This window comes from Eschrichtius robustus, chromosome 8 (genome assembly GCF_028021215.1).
Source record: "Eschrichtius robustus isolate mEscRob2 chromosome 8, mEscRob2.pri, whole genome shotgun sequence".
Lineage (NCBI taxonomy): Eukaryota > Metazoa > Chordata > Mammalia > Artiodactyla > Eschrichtiidae > Eschrichtius > Eschrichtius robustus.
The window spans coordinates 87414817-87434125 of NC_090831.1; the positions used below are offsets into that span (position 1 = coordinate 87414817).

Genomic DNA, 19309 nt, shown 5'->3' on the forward strand with positions numbered 1-19309 from the left:
AGAAAAACAAATACAGTATGCTAACACATATATACGGAATCTAAGGAAAAAAAAAAAAAAAGTCCATGAAGAACCTAGTGGCAAGACGGGAATAAAGACACAGACCTACTAGAGAATGGACTTGAGGATATGGGGAGGGGGTGGGGTGAGATGTGAAAGGGTAAGAGAGTGTCATGGACATATATACACTACCAAGTGTAAAATAGATAGCTAGTGGGAAGCAGCCGCATAGCACAGGGAGATCAGCTCGGTGCTTTGTGACCACCTAGAGGGCTGGGATGGGGAGGGTGGGAGGGAGGGAGATGCAAGAGGGAAGAGAAATGGGAACATATTGTATATGTATAACTGATTCACTTTGTTATAAAGCAGAAGCTAACACACCATTGTAAGGCAACTATACTTCAATAAAGATGTTTAAAAAAAAAAAAAAAAAAGAATCAAGCACTGACTCATAAAAGTATTAGTAGCTCCTAGCAAGGGATAAATTAAAACAAACAAAACCCAACCACACATAGGCATGTCATAGTAAAAACGGCTTATAACCAAAGGCAAAGAGAAAACTCTTAAAAAGGGTCTGAGACTAACTGACTTTAAGACTTACTGCAAAGCTGCAGTAATCAAGACAGCATGGTACTGGAGAAAAAATAGACAAATTGATCAAAGGAATAAAATAGAGGGTCTAGAAACAGATCCACACAATTATAGGCAACTGAGCTTTGACAACGGCGCAAAATGGAGAAATGACAGTCTTTTCAACAAATAGTGCTGGAAGACTTGGACACGCACACATTAAAAAAAAATAAATCTAGACCTAGATCTTACACCTTTCAAAAAACTGGCTCAAGTGTATCTTAGAGCTAAATGTAGAACACAGACTAAAAAACTTCTAAAATATAATATAGGAGAAAATCAAGGTGATCTTATTTGAGGATGAGTTTTTAGCTATGACATCAAAAGCATGATCCATGAAAGAAAAAAACTGATAAACTGAACTTCCTTAAAATTAAAAACCCCAGCTCCACAAAAGACACTATTAAGAAAACTAAAGACAAGCCAGGGACTGTGAGAAAATCTTTGCATAACCCATATCTGATAAAGGTTTGGTATGTAAAATGTACTAAGAACTCTTAAAACTCAGAAATAAGAAAACAAATAACCCAATTTAAAAATGGTCAAAAGATGTGAACAAATAACCTAACCAAAGAAGATCTACAGAGGGCAAATAAGCACATGTAAAGATGTTAAATCCAATACTACATTAGGAACTGTAAATTGGAACAAGGAGATACTGCTACACACTTAATAGAATGGCTGAAATCCCAAAACCTGACAAAATCGGCAATTTCTTACAAAACTAAACATAGTCTTACCATACAATCCAACAATCACACTCCTGGGTATTTACCCAATTAAGCTGAAATCTTATGCCCACTCAAAACCTTCACATGAATGTTTAGGGAATCACCAAAGACTGGAAGCCACCATGATGTCCTTCAAGGGTTGAATGGATAAACAAACTGTGGTACATCCAGACAATGGAATATTATTCATCAATAAAAAGAAATGAGCTACCAAGTCATGAAAAGACATGGAGGAACCTAAAATACATATGGCTACGTGAAAGAAGTCAGTCTGAAAATGTGACACAACCTATGATTCTAACTATATGACATTTTATTTTGGTGGTACTTTATTTCATTAAAAATTGTACAGCTCTACTGTGAATTACAGTATTAACATTTATTTTAGGGGACTGCATTCACAATAATAATTATGACTGGACCCAGGAATTCTTTTCTTTGGGCCTTTGAAAAGTCTCATGCAATTTAACATTTAGTGGTAACCAGATTATGAATTTGTTGTATAAGTAAAACAACAATGGATAATTCATTCAAGAATTCCAAAGAGATTTTTATTTCAAGAGGTGCCAGTTGAAGATGGCAATACTTTCAAGTAATAACCAATTTACCTGAATATAGTTTCCCAGAACTTTACTTATAACTTAATTGCTTGGAGCTTAAAGTATAGTTTTCTTAGAAACGATGCTATAAATTCAAATCCATTCAATGGATACTAGAGGGCCAATGCTATCTCCACCCTAAAGAAACTTATTTGCTGGTGGTGTGGAAAAAAATGCAAGGACACAAATATCTCTGCAAACTTCGTTTCGACACATTATCAAGTGCCTCATAAAGCAAGCTCAAGCAAGGCCATAGAATCTCAGAGTCAAAGAATGCATAAATTGTTATAAGTATATTCTATAGATCAACTACCCAGAATTTGGGAGTTTGGTGCTAATATCTTACTCTCAAACTTCCTGTCATTTTTTCTTCTCCCAGCGTAAATACCTTACTACCTACCTCCTCCCCCAAAATGGATGGGGAAGGCATAAAGTGGTTCCAACTAAAATTCCAGCTAACAGATAATCAGAACTTTACTGGATTTAAGAAATTTGTCCCTTTTATTAAGCTTAGAGTCTCTACCAAGGATCCCTCTGCTATTTTTTTTCAGCTTTATTGAGATATACTTGACTTAAAACATTGTGCAAGTTTAAGGTGTACAACCTGTTGATTTGATACACATATATTACAGTATTATTACCACTGCAGTGTGAGCTAACACCTTCATCACGTCATGAAATTCTCATTTCATTTTTGTGGTGAGAACATTTAAGATCTACATTCTTACCAAGGTTCAAGTATATAAAACAATAACGTTAACTACAATCTATGTGATAGATCGCCAGAACTTATTCATCTTCCAGTTGCAAGTTTGTACCCTTTGTCCAATATCTTCCTACTTCCCATACCCCTCTGGCCCTGGTAGCCACCATTCAACTCTCTGTTTCTATAAGTTTGGTTTTTTTAGATTCCAAACTAAATACTAATACGTGATACTAATATTATATCCCGTGATATAATACAGTATTTGTCTCTGTCTGACTTATGTCACTTAGCATAATGCCCTCAAGGTCCATCTATGTCCTATGGCAGAATTTCCTTTTTCTCATGGCTGAGTAATACTCCATTGTATATACATGTAGCGCACCTTCTTTATCCATTCATCTGTTGACAGACACTTAGGTTATTTCCATACCTTGGCTATTATGAATAATCCTGCAATAAACATAGAAAGGCAGATAATCTCTTCAATATTCTGTTTTCATTTCCTTTGGATATATACCCAGAAGTGGGATTACTAGAGCATATGGTAGTTCAATTTTAAATTTTTTGAGGAGCCTCCATACTGTTCTCGATAGTGGCTGCACCAATTTACATTTCCACCAACAGTGCACAAGGGTTCCCTTTCCTCCACATCCTCACCAACACTTGTTATCTCTTATTTTGATGATATTAATCTCTTATCAGATATAAGACAAGTGAGATTACATCAAAGTAAAAAGCTTCTGCATAGCAAAGGAAACACCAAAAGGGTAAACAGCAACCTATGGAACGGGAGAAAATACCCCATATATCCGATAAGGGGTTATATCCAAAATATATAACAAACTCATATTACTCTAGCAAAAAACTGATAACATTTAAAAAATGGCCAAAGAACTGAACAGCTATTTATCCTAAGAAGGTATACAAATGGTCAATAGATATATGAAAAAACACTCAATATCATTAATCATCAGTGAAACGCAAATCAAAACCACAATGATATATTATCTCACACCTGTTAGGATGGCTATTTTCAAAAAAACAAATGACAAGTATTAGTGAGGATGTGAAAAAAAGGGAATCCTTTCACATTGTTAATGGGAATGCAAAATTATGCAGCTGCTAAGGAAAACAGTATGGAGGTTCCTCAAAAATTAAAAATAGAAATAGCATATGATCCAGCATTTCCACTTCTAAGTATTTATCCAAAGGAATTGAAAACAGGATCTTGAAGAGATATTAGCACTCTCATGTTCACTGCAGCCCTATTCACAATATCCGAGATATGGAAATAGCCTAAATGACAATCAACGGTCGAATGGATTTTAAAATGTTATACACATACAACAGAATAGTATCAGCCTTAAAAGAGAAGGAAATCCTATAACATGCAACAATATGGATGAGAATATTATGCTGAGTAAATTAAGCCAGTCACAGAAGGACAAATACTGCATGATTCCATTTATCAGAGGTATTTAGAATAGTCAAACTCACAGAAATAGATAACAGAATAGTGATTGCCAAGGGCTGAGGGGAAGAGGAAATGGGAAGTCGCTAATCAACACACATAAGATTTCAGTTATTCAAGATCAATAACTTCTAGAGATCTATTATACAACATGTGTCTATAGATAACAATACCTATACTGTACACTTAAAAATCTATTAAGAGGGTGTATCTCATGTTCAGTGTTCTTACCACACACATATACACAAATACACTTTAAAAAAATTTAAGGCTCATTACATAAAAATAAAAGGACTATATAACAACTGTGCACATAATGATGTTCCATCAAAATGTTTAAAGCAAGAATTTACACAGCTATACAGACAAATCACTGTTATAATGGAAGACTTCAACACATTCCTCCTCTAGTAACTGAAAGCAAACAAAAATAGTAGAAATCTAAAAGATTAGAATAATACAATTAACAAACTTTGCTTAACATACGTAGAACCCCATATCTAACAAATATAATCAATCTTTTAAAATGCAACAAAAATAGAAAATACCTGGGAACAAATCTAATGAAAGATCTGTAAGACCTCTAAAAATCTATATTAACATTATTGATAGAAATTAAGAACTAAATAAGTAGATATATATCATGTTCTTTGATCAGAAGACAATATTTTAAAGATCTTAAAAATTTTTATTTACTGCAATCACACTTATTGTCAAACTGAAAAGGAAAGGAATACAGTATGTATATAAATTTGGGGATGGGGACAAGCTTAAATATAGGTTTTTAAGAGACACTGTGAGAAAGTGTGTCCAGCTCATTTAATAAAAATAACTATAGTTGTTAAAAGGAAGTTCATAAATTTACTTTGTGAAGAAAATTAATCTTGACACTAATTATGAAAAATGTATCATACAGATTCTTATGTAGAAAAGCAATTAGGTAATACAGTAGACAATTAATTATGGTTTTACAAAAGGTACAGAAGTACTCTTTAAATGCATATTTCTTTTATTAATGCTTCATGAAAACTGAAGGCATTTTAGTAAGGAAATAAGACAACACAGCCAAGCGTGTGGCCTTCTATAGAAAAGAGTTGAAAGACCCTAGAGATGCAACAAAAATAAATTGGAAAGTGTTGGTGCTCTGAAGTAGGCCGACTTGATTTTAACTTAATCTCTGAGCCTCAGTGTCTTCATCTGTAATCATAAGTTAATAATACCCATGTGCCTGGACTCCTCGAGGATTCAATAAAATAAACTATAATACTGAAGTCTGGTATATGTTAGTCTCCCTTTCCCTCCTCTCATAGACCAATACTGTTAGGATATGCAGATCTAGACCCCCCTTCTTAAACATCATATTTACACTTTGGCTAAAAAAAAAAAACACTTCACAGGGAAAATTGTGCTTAATAGCTGGACTGTTGCTATTTGAATTGCTGGTTGAAAAGTAAGCTCTCTCATTTAGATACAAGCAGCAGAATCAACATTCTGTTGTGAAAATGTAGAAAACTGACTTCTATTCTTGCCTCCTTTCATCATACTTCTCAAGATAAGTAGTTCTGAGGGTAGGGCAAAATTTGTTTCCATGAAACAATAAAGAGTTTTTAATCTGTTCAAATGCTTGGACCAATTTTGTTCCTGAAATCAGAAATGAGTACAGGCATTTAAAATAAACTTTAAATAAAACTGTGTATAAGGAATGAAACTATAAATCCCTTCTGTAAGCTAATTTTTGATTCCCTGTTAGTTTACACATATAGAATAAACTATATTTTAACCACTGTGGCCACAAGAAACATTGTCAAACTAATAGAGAGAAATCAACCTGTAGACTGAGTTTAACAACAAGATGCAAGGTCAGACAAAGCTTTCAGAAAGAGCTGACATTTATAGTAAGAGTAGCTGCTTCTACATCCAGTGGAAGAAACATCAACTCCCCTTGGAAAAAACCATTTTGGTGACCTCTTTTAGTTTTGTAGATCAAAGGCAAGCAAGCACTCACTCTTCTTGAACAAAAGGTTTATTTGACTTGACAAAAAAAATTGTCCTTTCTCAGACCCTTGGTGTGTGAAATTTGATGTTCAGTAAAGACAAAGGAACTGGAAAAAAGTTTCATAAGGAGCTATGAGTCTCCTGGTGGAAAACATTTATGAGACTCACCAATACTTGAACATCTCCAAAACATTAATATAATCCTAATTTGGCAAGACAGAACCCCAAGGAACTTGAAAAACAAACACATTGTGTAGATTATAGAATTCTGAACTTGTGAGCTCACTCACAAGAACTGTACACCAGAACTGCACAGTCTTTTTTTAGGAGAAGCCTAGTTCTACAGACAGCATTTAGCTGATGCTGAAATTCCTTATGACTCAACTCAGCTATCTCAGCACTGCAGGCGCGCTATGAGACATTTACAAGAAAGAAAATGGTGCCACTCATAAGTAAAAGCACGGAGTCCAGGCCAATTTTAGTGTGAAGCACTTGGCATCTATGGCTGTTAGGAGTTTTCTATCTTCAAGAAGGTGAATTTGAGTTCTTGACATCAATGCAAACCAGGGGGTTTTAAGTTCACACTTGGCCTCTGGTTCATTCAGAAAGCTGTAGGACAGGAAACAGGACTTGTCAGCAGGACAGATTCAGATATTTCTCTTCAGTGGGAGCTCTCAAAGAAGTCTTCATGGTAGCCTCACCCCAGGTGACAGCTCAGGAGCAAAGAAAGAAGACGCACATCACATAAATGCAGAAGCCACTCTGGCTTAGAAGATCCATAACCCATGGAAACTTCTGCAAGGGAAATGACACTTAAAAGAGCCACCTCGGGCTTCCCTGGTGGCGCAGTGGCTGGGAATCTGCCCGCCAATGCGGGGGACGCGGGTTCGAGCCCTGATCTGGGAGGATCCCATATGCCACGGAGCAACTGGGCCCGTGAGCCACAATTGCTGAGCCTGCGCGTCTGGAGCCTGTGCTCCGCAACAGGAGGGGCCGCGATGGTGGGAGGCCCGCGCACCGCGATGAAGAGTGGCCCCCGCTTGCCGCGACTGGGGAAGGCCCTCGCACAGAAGCGGAGACCCAACACAGCCATAAATAAATTAATTAATTAAAAAAAAAAAAAAAAAAAAGAGCCACCTCACTTAAGGAAGCCCGAAGTCAAGGCATCCCCCTCAGGAAGAACTTAGCTCACTTACAGTTTCTTCCTCTCGGATGCAATTAGGCAATCACCAAGCAACGTGCCTAGTAACATCATGGTCACACAACACAAGCAAATTTCTAAGGGAAGAGAGCTAGAAGGTTAACTGAGGGTCAAATTCCATGCAGAAGGGGTAAGTTTTGCTAAACAGCAGTGTGGTGGCATTGACTGTGTACCCAGATTTCTGAATCCTCCAGATACAAGTAGTCTCATTTCTGGCTTCAACAGTGAGGCAAAAACATCTAGTCCTGATATTTGGCCCAAATAAATGGCCGATGGGCTTATCAGTGGAAGAGAAACTCCAGGGAGGGAAGAAAATAATCTTCTTATAAGCAGGATGAGGGCATGGAGTCACATTAAATATTAAAAGAGATGTGGCTTTATACATACCCCAAGCAAAGAATCAGTTATATAAAGAAAGAATATGAAATTGACAACCAGTTTTGTATAGATATATTGATACTATCTCTTCCGGAAATAATCTGCATCTCTATCACTTCTGATTTTATAACCTCCTTCCTGCAACTATCCCTTTTACTGTCCTTGGTCATAACAATCTCTCCTACATGAATGGGAATTCTCTAATAAAATATAAGAAAATAGAGCATATTATAAATTAAAATCCAGTTACTGAATAAGTCACAATTTCTCAATTTCTTAAGAATGATAATGCTTTAAGGTCTTCTCACTCCAAATATTCTAGGTTTCTACAACTGTTGCTTGTAATTTTTTTCCTTTAAAATATAGCTAATCCTTGAGTTCTTCAGCCCCATTTCTCAGACAATATGTGCAGGAGACATGAACTAATTTTAACTTTAATCTGTGAAAAATGTAATCAAGAATAAAAGTCTTAGCACACTCCCAGAAAAATAACTTTGAATTATCTTCACGTTAGTATTAAAAAACAAAAACACAAGCAAACAAAACTTTATACGTTAATTCAGAAAACTAAAAGCTGGGAGTTACATCAGCATCATGGCAGCATAAGATGTCCTGCTTTTCTGCCTCCGCCTTTTAACAACTAAAATTTGGCATCCATCCATGAACAAAAGTGCCTCTGTGGAAGTTGCACCATATGCCAAGGGTTCCGGGAGGAGTCTTGCCCACCTATGTATCTGAGAATAGGCAGACAGACCTCAGCACAGGCTGTGGAATAAGCAGGAGCCAGTGAACTAGTCCCAGCTCTTCTCAGCTATGGTTGAAGAAAATCTGGATACTGCTGACTTGGGCAGACACCCACAGACAAGAGAGCCCTGTAGAATCCAGTCTTCCTGAGGAGAGGCTCAAGCACTTCATTGGAGCAAAAATATATATGAGTTTGGATGCACTAGAGAGAGTAAGAGGAACTTTGCCAACACCACCCTATCCCCAAGGTGGCACAGTGAGAGCCTGAACTAGCCAGTGGCAACCTCTCCCATGGGGGAAAGGGAGAATGATGAGTGTGTGCCTGGCATCCCCAGCTATGCAGGACATTGCTGGAAAAAACAATTTCTTTCCCACAGCACTCAGAGCTGTGCGGCGCGACCTCCTTGACTGGGGCAGGCAGGAGATTGAGAAAGAGGCAAATGAGAATATCAGAGGGCATTAAAAGGATGCAGTTCCTTCTGGTTGTGCTCAGGACTCTGGCAGGAAACCTGCCTACCAGCTGCTGAGAAAACCACCCAAGGATCCCTCCACTTGGCCTGCAGGCACTCTTGACACCTCCTGAGTGTTAAACTCACACCTCTCCCGACTCTGCAGCTGGCTCCTTTTTCATGTTCCTTAGTGTGGCAGTAAGAGTGAGTTCTAGTAGATAAGGAGCTCATGTGAAAAAGAGGCCAGGGGTCTGTGGGCCTGTCTAGAAAAGACATACAAGCCTAATAATTCTGCCACAGAGGGAGCAAGAAGCATGAAGCAGGTGTATCCATATAAGGTCAGAGAAAAGCCCAGATATAAGCAGGATGAATGAAGAATATATCCCACCTGAAGGCAACCTGAAATGCAAAAACTGCAACACAAAACTTCAAGGAACATGAAGAATCAAGGAAACATGACATCACCAAAAAATCTTAATAGTCCTCCAGTAACCAAACTCTAACAGAATTCTATGATTTACCTGATAAAGAATTCAAAATAGCTGTTTTGTGGAAACTTGATGAGATACAAGAAGACACAGAAATACAATTCAATGAAATCAGGATAACAACACATGAACAACATGAGAAGATTAACAAAGAGATAAAAATGATTAAAAGAACAAAACAAATTCTGGAACTGAAGAATTCAATGAATGAAATGAAAACTGCAATAGAGTATCAACATCAGAATAGACCAAACAGAAGACAGAACAGTGAGTTAGATAGGAACTTTGAAATACGCTGTCAGAGGATAACGAAGAAAAAAGAATGAAAAAGAGTGAAGAAAGTCTATGTGATTTATATGAAAATATCAAATGATCAAATAAGAGAATCACCGGAGTTCTATGAAAAGAGAGGGAGAAGGGGCAGAAAGTTTATTTAAAGAAATAATAGCTGAGAACTTCCAAACCTATGAAGAGATTTGGACATGCAAGTTCACAAAGCTAATAAATCACCCCATTATTGTAATTGAAAAATACCTTCCCTAAGACACACTATAATAAAACTCAAAAATCAAAGAGAGAATCCTAAAAGCAGCAAAAAAAAAAGGACTGTAACATATAAGGAACCCCCATTACTCTATCAACTATAGTAATCAAAATAGTATGGTACAGGAATAAAGACTAATATACACAGCAATGGAACAGATTGAGTGACCATAAGTAAACCCATGCATATACAGTCATTAATATTTGACAAGGAAGCCAAGAATACTTAGGGGGAAAAATAATGTCTTCAATAAATGGTGTCAGGAAAACTGGATATTTACATGAAATTGGACTTCTATATTACACCACTCACAAAAATTAACTTAAAATGGATTAAAGACTTAAATATAAGACCTGATGCCATAAAACCCCTAGAAGAAAACTTAGGGAATATGCTCCTTGACCCTCATCTTGGCAATGATTTTTTGGATTGTAACACCAAAAGCAAAAGCAACAAAAGAAAAAATCAACAAGTGAGACTACATCAAACTATTGATAAAAAGCTTCTGCACAGCATAGGAAACAATCAACAAAATGAAAAGGCAACCTATGCAATGGGAGAAAATATTTGCAGATCATGTATTAGGTGAAATATTAATATCCAAAATGTATAAAGAACTCATACAACTCAATAATGAAAAAAAAACTGATTAAAAAATGGGTGGAGGAACAATAAATATTTTTCAAAAGAATACATCCAAATGGCCAACAGGTACATGAAAAGACACCCAACATCACTAATCATCAGGGAAATAAAAACAAATCCACAGTAAGATATCCCTCCATACCTATTAGAATGGTTATCATCAAGAAGACAAAAGAAAACAAATGTTGGTGAGGATGTGGAGGAAAGGGAACCCTTGTGCACTGTTAGTAGGAATGTAAATAAATTGGTGGAGCCACTGTGAAAAACACTATGGAGGTTTCTCAAAAAATTTGAAATACCACTACCATATGATCCAGCAATCCCACTTCTGGGTACATATTCCAAAGGAAATGAAAACAGAATATTGAAGAGATATCTACACATCTATGTTTACTGCAGCATTATGTACAATAGCCAAGGTATGGAAACAACCTAAGTGTCCGTCAACAGATGAATGGATAAAGAAAATGTGCTATATATATATATATATATATATATATATATATATATATATATATAAATCCTGCCATCTGTGACAACACAGATGGACCTTGAAGGCATTATGCTAAGTGAGATAAGTCAAAGACAAATACTTTATTATATTACTTGTATGTGGAATCTAAAAAAGCCAAACTTGTAAAAACAGAGAGTAGAATGGTGATTACGAGGGGCTTGGGGGTGGGGGAATTAGAGAGACGTTGGACAAAGTATACAAACTTGCAACTAGAAGATGAATAAGTTCTGGAGATCTAATGTATAGCATAGTTATTACAGTCAATACCGTATCATATAATTCAAAGTTGCTAAGAGACTAGATCTTAAACGTTCTCACCACAAGAATGAAATAATAATCATGTGACTTGATAGAGGTGTTAACTAACACTATGGTGTTAATCGGGGGATAATCATATTGCAATATACCAAATCAATACGTTGTATATCTTAAGCTTACAAAATGTTAATTACATCTCAAAAAAAAAAAAAGCTAAAAGTCTAGTATATCTTTTGAATGGATAGAAAATCATTAAGGCAATATCAAAATTACCCAAGGAGCTAAATTAATACATCTCCTTGCAAGGAAATGATGCACACTAGAAATCTATTCTACTATGTTGGCATATGCAAATAATGAAAACCACAGAAATTCTGTGTTAGTTATAGACCAAATATAAGGAAGTAAGGCAGAGGGAATACTCTTAACATGCTTTAAACATGCAGCATCAATTAAATTGTGGTTATAACTTCATTCTTTGTAGACAACTGGCAGGACAAGGATTCTTGGCAGAATTTCTCACTGCCAATAAAGAACATCATTACATATTATCAGTGTTTGTTAGTTAGGTGGAAAGGAGTTCTAACAAAAAATCATAGTAGGAAATTTCATCAAAATTGACCTTTTACTCTGCTTCCCCAGCTCAGTTTCTTGCCATTAGCTACTTAGTTGTTTGAAGAAACAGGATATGGCCTCAGTTCACTGAATAATACCATGATTAAAGCTCTGAGAAATGGTGTCCAGTAAGATTCTGCTCTTCAGACAGAACAGCCAACATTTAGCTGGATTAGAAGCAGAAATCCCCTACCATGAAGAATCAAAGTGGCCCTTACCATGTTGCGCAGCTTGGCAACTAAAATGATTCCTCAGACAAAAGGAAAATCTACAGGCAGGTTTACACAGATCATCTCAAATACCAACAGGAAAAATTATGGATTAAAATAAGAGGAAAAAGTCTTTTGCAGGTTTACTATCTGCCTAACTAACCAACACATTAACAGAAGGTAGATTTATATGATTAAAAAAAATCACACATGTATATAAACTTTATATTGAAAATCTTTATATTTTATTTTGAAAATCTATTAGGGCACAAATATAATCACATTTAAAATTTCTCTGTAATGAAAAAGAATATAAAAAAAGAATGTATATATGTGTATAACTGAGTCACTTTGCTGTACAGCAGAAGTTAGCACAATATTGTAAATCAACTATACTTCAATAAAAAAAATTTTTCCTATGGAAACAACCAAGCACATCTTGCATTCAACTTAAATTAGTTTAAAATCATCTTACCTGTGTAAAAAGTATAAACTGAGCAAATTGCCAGGGAAGCATAAAAGCAACATTGGAAAGGCAGAGTGCAATAAAATGCTTTTTACTATTGTTCGAGGTCCTTAATGGAGAGAATTGACACCAGTAAGTTTTACTATAAAAGTAGCCTATCATTAAACTGAATGACTAGTTGCAAAATGCTGAAATCTATTGATCCCCTTACCTTTGATGTTAGACAACAAAATATAGTTAACTTTTAAAAGCTCATTAAGAAGAACTTAAAATATTTGGGTTATAAAAATGCTTATAATAAAACAAACAAAATTAGAGCTTTAAATAAAGCATTGTATCTAGTTTATCAGTAGGTATCTTAAACATATAGCACAAGGAATTCGAGTCATTATGTTGTAAACTTTTAATGGAGTATATAATCTGTAAAAATAATGAATCACTATTCTGTATACCTGAAACTAATAAAATATTGTAAATCAACTATATTCAACTAAAAATTTATTTTTCTTTAACTATGCATGACATTAGAAATTTAATACTCCAGCAAGAATGTCAGAAAATAGAATCTGAACTGACCTTGCATACCTCGAGATATTTACACTACATGAGCAGAAATAACTTTCATATACCACCACTTTTATGTTTCAAAAAGCAATGAAGAAAAGTGTAAGTGCTGGTGAAATAATTAGCTAATGACTATGAGAAAAACTTAAAGAAAGAGATTTTAAACAATGACTTTAAAGAAATAATTCTGGAATACAATTAAACTAATGCATATTGAAGTTTAAACTGTCCATTCTGCAATCATGAGATTTATCAGTAACCAATACCTTTTACCACATAGACTTTAGTACCTTTTAGAATATGAAAAAAAGAAATGCACACATTTTGTGTAAATTATAAAACTGTAACTCTTCTTTTTATAAAGGTTGTATTGGATTTCCATAAATTCTTGTACTATGGTATATAAATTTTCAAAAGCAAAATTTTTAATGATATTGTTTAATAATATCACAAAATTTATCACATAAATATTTATCATAATATTTATCACAAAATAAATAGAAGTAATTTATTTTTGAAGTAATTTTTAAAAATAGAGCCTAGATTTAGTAATTATAACGATAAGTTGAAGTAATTTTGAGAAACTTACAATTCAGCTAGTTTCGTTTTATAAATAAAAATTACCTGAGAATCACAGTTAAGATGTACATCTGAAGTACAAGAAATGGATATGAAAAACTTTCCCGGAGAGGTGGTGTCCACATCACCCGAGTAGCCTGAAATCAATAAAATGCTTACCTCACTCTATGTTCCATTGCAATAAACACAATTAATTTAAAAAATCATGGGTGGGCTGGTTTTAGTAATTTTAATACTAGGCTCATTTATTTCTGGATACCTGGTATAGCTCCTCAGTTTTTGGAGTTCTCTTCCAGCACATAGCCATTAGGTAGAGAGCCATTAACTAGCAAGTCCAGAAACAAGTCAAAGATAGACCAGGCCAAACATACGGACACTCGAAGGACAAACAAGTTGATAGGGTTAGGAGCAGTGAGGATTCTGGGAAAGACAAACCAGATCCACATTCCAGCTCTTCAGTGATGACCCTGGGCATCCCAGGGCTTTGGGATTTATACATGCTCAGAAAAATATCTAAACAAATGTCACCTAGGGCATTCACAAACACCAAATGTTTACACATGACAAGTTTAATATGTATAGACACCCATTACAAGTAATTAAGACTGTTTCTGAATTTGTGAAATATACCTTTGAAAGAGTTAACTATAAATTTCTAAAAATAACTAGAAGTATTTGGGATTCACTGATATGATGTATGCAATGAAAGTATTAAATTTTCATATAGACTTTAAAACTGTTTCCAAAACATATGGGTGGGAATATTATAAAATTTTATATCAAGAATTCTGAAATTCTAGAAAGAATCTAAACTCTTACAACCTTGCAACAGTCTTAAAATTTATTGCTCTTCTTCCAGGAAACCAAAATTGTAAACCTCAGAAGGTGAGTTACGGTATGTATAAGAAGGTCAACTCATAGTGTCAGTCATCTGGCATACTCAAAGAAAAGGTCTTGTGTTTATACTAATACACTGGTGACTGACAATGTATTTGTTTGCTTTAAGTTAATATTATTTAAGATACTTACGTATAATTTTTATGATTCCCTTGTCTAATTGATTTTTTTAAATTAACCAAGTATCTACCTTTCCCAATAGTAATGGATAGAGACTTCTACCCTATATAATCTGTGCCATAACATATTACACATTTTGCTTCCAAAAACTAGCAGTCAGATTCTTCCACTTTTCTTGGCCATATCCTCAGCATCTAACACGGACTCTGGCACACGTTTTGTACTTGATATTTTGTTGAATGAATCTATCATATTCTAAAAAAGTTTCCATGAACTCTTTTTAGGTGGACCATGTCTTATTGGGCTGAGTTAGTAAGTTAATTTGTATTTTGAATTCAGCATTTTGTGTAATTGAAAAGGCAGCATGATGTAATAGAAAGAAGTGAGGTTTTAGAGCCAGAAAGATGTAGAAGAGGAAACCCAGCTTCATCATGGCGTGAATGTGGAATCTTGAGTACGTAACTTAACCTCTCCAAATTTCAATTTCATATCTTCTACTGTGAGGATAACAGCCACCTCCCTAAAAAGTTTGGTGGGAGTGAGATAATGTACATAAAGTGCCTGAACTCAACAAATATAGTACTTCCTTTTTCTACAAAATGTATGTAACATATATACATGCTAAAACCAGGCAAGATAGCTCACATCATAAATTCTAATTATTATGTAAAAATGTGGATCAACATGATTAAAACATCAACTTACAACACAAGGTTCTTTAAAATACTGTCAAGTCCTAAGTAATATACAATTAAATACTGTTTTGATGAATACATTTCCTTGTTCCTATACCACCCCTTCTATTTCTACAAATTATTTTCTAGAAAACAAACCTCTCCATGGTTGAAAAAGTAGCATAATACTGTAATTAGACCTCCAAGTTGAGTCCCACTGTAAAAAAAATGTGTACAATCAAAATTCATGTAAAATATAGTGAGTTTTTCACAAACTTATCTTAGATTTTAAAATGTCATAGTACTAAACCATATAAAATAACAGTAAAAATTTCAAAAGTACCCATGTAGTTGATGTTTTACTCTTGAAACGTACAAGCATACAAAGTGTACATACAAAGTAATCTGAATGTTATTAATTTATATGTAAAATATTTTCTATGTAAAATATTCTATGTGAACATAAAATAATTTTTAACAAACAGGCCAGCACTTCAGAGTCTACATTGCATTCTTTGAATATTCTGAGTGGAGGCAAATTTTTGTCATTCCAAATTGGATTTCAGTGACTGAGAGATGAAGAGTCTAACAGTTTCATTTAGCGGTAACTGAACCATCTAAACTACTGCAAATATTCTTTTGTTGAGTCCCAAGAAACAACAATGTAGAATACAAAACTGAGATCAAGGATGGCTGATTACTATCAAAGATTAAAAACCACTTCTTAAAGCTGCCTTTTCTTTAAAGTATTGTTCATCATTATATACACAGCTTCAGACTCTGAAGACAATAAATACCGGTTGAATGATTGAAAAAAGGAAGGAATGAGTTTAACAAAACAAGCAGAGGAAAGCCAATGGGAAGTAATATACCTTTAACAGATTTTCACTAAGGGAAATTCAAAGGACTCACAACAGAAAAGAAGAAATTGAAAGGAGGAAGGTGTGAGAAGCAAGAACAAATGCTGCATATAGAAACTAGGAACATGAGGATAAATCTAAGGAAGATTTGACAACAAAAAATAACAGTGATGACTGCTGTGGAGGGGTACTAAAAGTACTAAATTATGGTAATAATTACAAGATGCTAGGGGCTGTTTTGAAGTAAAGTGTTCTGAAATTCCTTGTACTGATCAAAAAGGAGAGGAAAGATATCAATTAATTTTTGACTTGATCAAGTTAGATATGCATGTTAACATTTTATCATTAACCACCAAAAGAATAGAAATGGAATATCTACCTTCCAAGTTAGTGCCAGTGCGGGAGGGTGGCCAAGGTAAGAAATAGAAAAATTTCCCCAAATCCCTATTTCTTTTGTTTCTCATATTCTCATATGCCATAGTTTCTAATCTCCTCAGAGTTTTGGTGACACTTTTATAGCCAACATATGTTATATCTACATATCCTTCTTAAAGACTGGAGCCTAATAATGTATTTGACATTCTAGAACTGTGTAACCAATTTAGAGAAGACTATCACCTTTTGGGTAGCTCTCCCAATGAAAAATACTACCTTTTAAAATGTCTTAGTCTCGTGTAACATTTTCCATACTTGAAAAAAGCATAATAAATACAAACTATTTTTTAAACTAGAACATTTTAAAGCCTGTTAACATAATCTAAAAGTAATCCTTTCCCTCAAAATACTGATGAGCTTATGTATTTTTCCTATCTGGCACACATATAGAAAAGTGCATAAAAATTTCTAGATAGCTTATAGAACACTTATAAAGTGGATATTCTTGTATCTACCATATATCATTGAAACAGAAAATTGATCACACCCTGAGACCTCACTTGCCACCCCTTAAGACAGCCACTATCCTGAGTTTTGTGATTACCAATATAACTGCTTCTATATACATATCATACTATCATTTAATCTGTGTTTAAACTTTATACAAATATAAGTATGCAGTATTTTTTAATTTTGTGCATGCCTTGATCCATTCAACATTATATTTGTAAGATTTTTCCATGTTGACGTTTGCAGCTTTAGTTCATTATCATTGTTGTACAGTATTTCACTGTATTAATAAACCTACAATGTGTACACTTCTCTGCTGATGGACATTTGTTTCTAGTTTGGAGCTACTACAAACAATGCTGCTATGTTCTTGTATATATTTTCTGGTGTACATAAAAGAGCTTCTTAGGGCATATTTACTTTAAGTTGGAATTGCTGAGTTATAAGGTATCTACTATTACTAGATAATGCACACTGTTTTTCCAAAACAGCTGTACTAACTTATATATCCACCCACCAGGGTTAAAAGTTGCCTTTGTCAATCTAGTAGGTGTGAAATGGTATCTCATTGTGGTTTAAATTAGTATTTTCCCCATAATTAATGATGGTGGTCAATTTTACATATGTTTATTGGCAATCTGGAATTCTTCTGGGAAATGTCTATTCATAAATATTTTGTCCAATTTTCAATTGGGTGGTCTGTCTTCTTAGTCTTTGTCTATCCCCTAGAATATAAATTCCATGAGGACAGGGATTGTTTGTTTTGTTTTGTTTTCCTAGCACCTAGAATACTGCTCCCAGTCACAGTAGGCATTCAAAAAATATTTGTCAAATTAATGAATGCAAGTCTGGATACCACATTGCGTACATGCTTTGCAGTATCTTTTCCCAGCTTGTGGCTTATCTTTTCATTCTATTATATCTTGAGGAACTTAAATTCTTTTCATCAAATTTATCAGTTTTTTTCTTCACGGCTGGACTTTTGTACCTTGTTTAAGAAATCCTTTCTTACCCCCAAGTTACTGATGATAATCTTCTATATAACATTTTAAACATTTTATAACTTTGTCTATCACATTTGAGTTTTTAATCCAACTAGGATTTGTTTTTCATAAGTTCTGACTCTGCTGTGTTCCATATGATCTCCCCATTATTTCAGCACCATTTATTGAGAAGCCTATCCTTACCCACTGATCTGTAATATCCACTTTGTCATATACCAAGTGTATATCAATGTACATTTCTGCTTCTGGGTTCTACTTTATTCCAGTGATCTATTTGTCTATCTCTATGCCAATATCACATTGTCTTATTTACATTAGCTTTATAATACAGAAATAATTAATGAAGTAAGTTCTCACATTTTCTTCAGGATTGTCTCAACTATTTTAGGCCCTGTGCATTTCTGAATAATTTTAAAATCAGCTTATCAAGGTCAACAAATTTTATCAAGATCACAATTTTTCACTGATTCTGTGCTAGGATTTTTATGCTGAAAACTTCCAAACACAAGGGGTATATATATATTAATCTCTATAGAAACATAAACCTTATGAAAACTCAGTAATTGTTGAAAGATTAAATCTAGATTTTTCACTTTTAATGTTGTGCAGTTCAAGAATAACATTGTAAAGAAATCTGATGATTCAGTTAAAAATGTATTCTGTTGTCAGAAACAAAATCTGACAAAAGTGTCTTAAATAATATGGATGCTTATTGTATCATTCAACAAGAAAATAAAAGATAAGTGTCTGTTGGCATTGGTTCAGCAGCAGAAGGATGTTAAGGCAGACATATGTGCTATGTTTATGGCCTTTCCCTCATGATCACAAAATGACTGCAATAGCTCCACGTATCACATCCAGGTAAAAGCAGGAAGATAACAGAAAAGGGGCAGCTGAATCTAACCTTTTGTTCGAAAGGCAAATGCTTTCCTGGAGTAACCAAGTCTGATTTCACCTTCTTTTTCACCAGAAAAGCTAGTTCATATGGCTCTCCCAACATGCAATGGAGAGTGGGAAGCAGAATACATGATTGTCATAGTTAACTTCAACCTATCACCTGAAATTGGGCACCCTGCTACCCCA

General features: G+C 34.6%; 1 protein-coding gene across 1 annotated transcript in view; it reads right to left on the reverse strand.

The window, feature by feature from the left end:
* DPY19L2 (dpy-19 like 2) overlaps positions 1 to 19309 on the reverse strand; it is an 89098-nt gene that overhangs the window by 50376 nt on the left and 19413 nt on the right. The window contains exons 7-9 of the mRNA XM_068550038.1: positions 15637 to 15694; positions 13832 to 13923; positions 12653 to 12752 (exon numbers count right to left, since the gene is read on the reverse strand). Coding sequence (XP_068406139.1) covers positions 12653 to 12752; positions 13832 to 13923; positions 15637 to 15694 — 250 coding nt within the window. The remainder of the gene's footprint in view (positions 1 to 12652; positions 12753 to 13831; positions 13924 to 15636; positions 15695 to 19309) is intronic.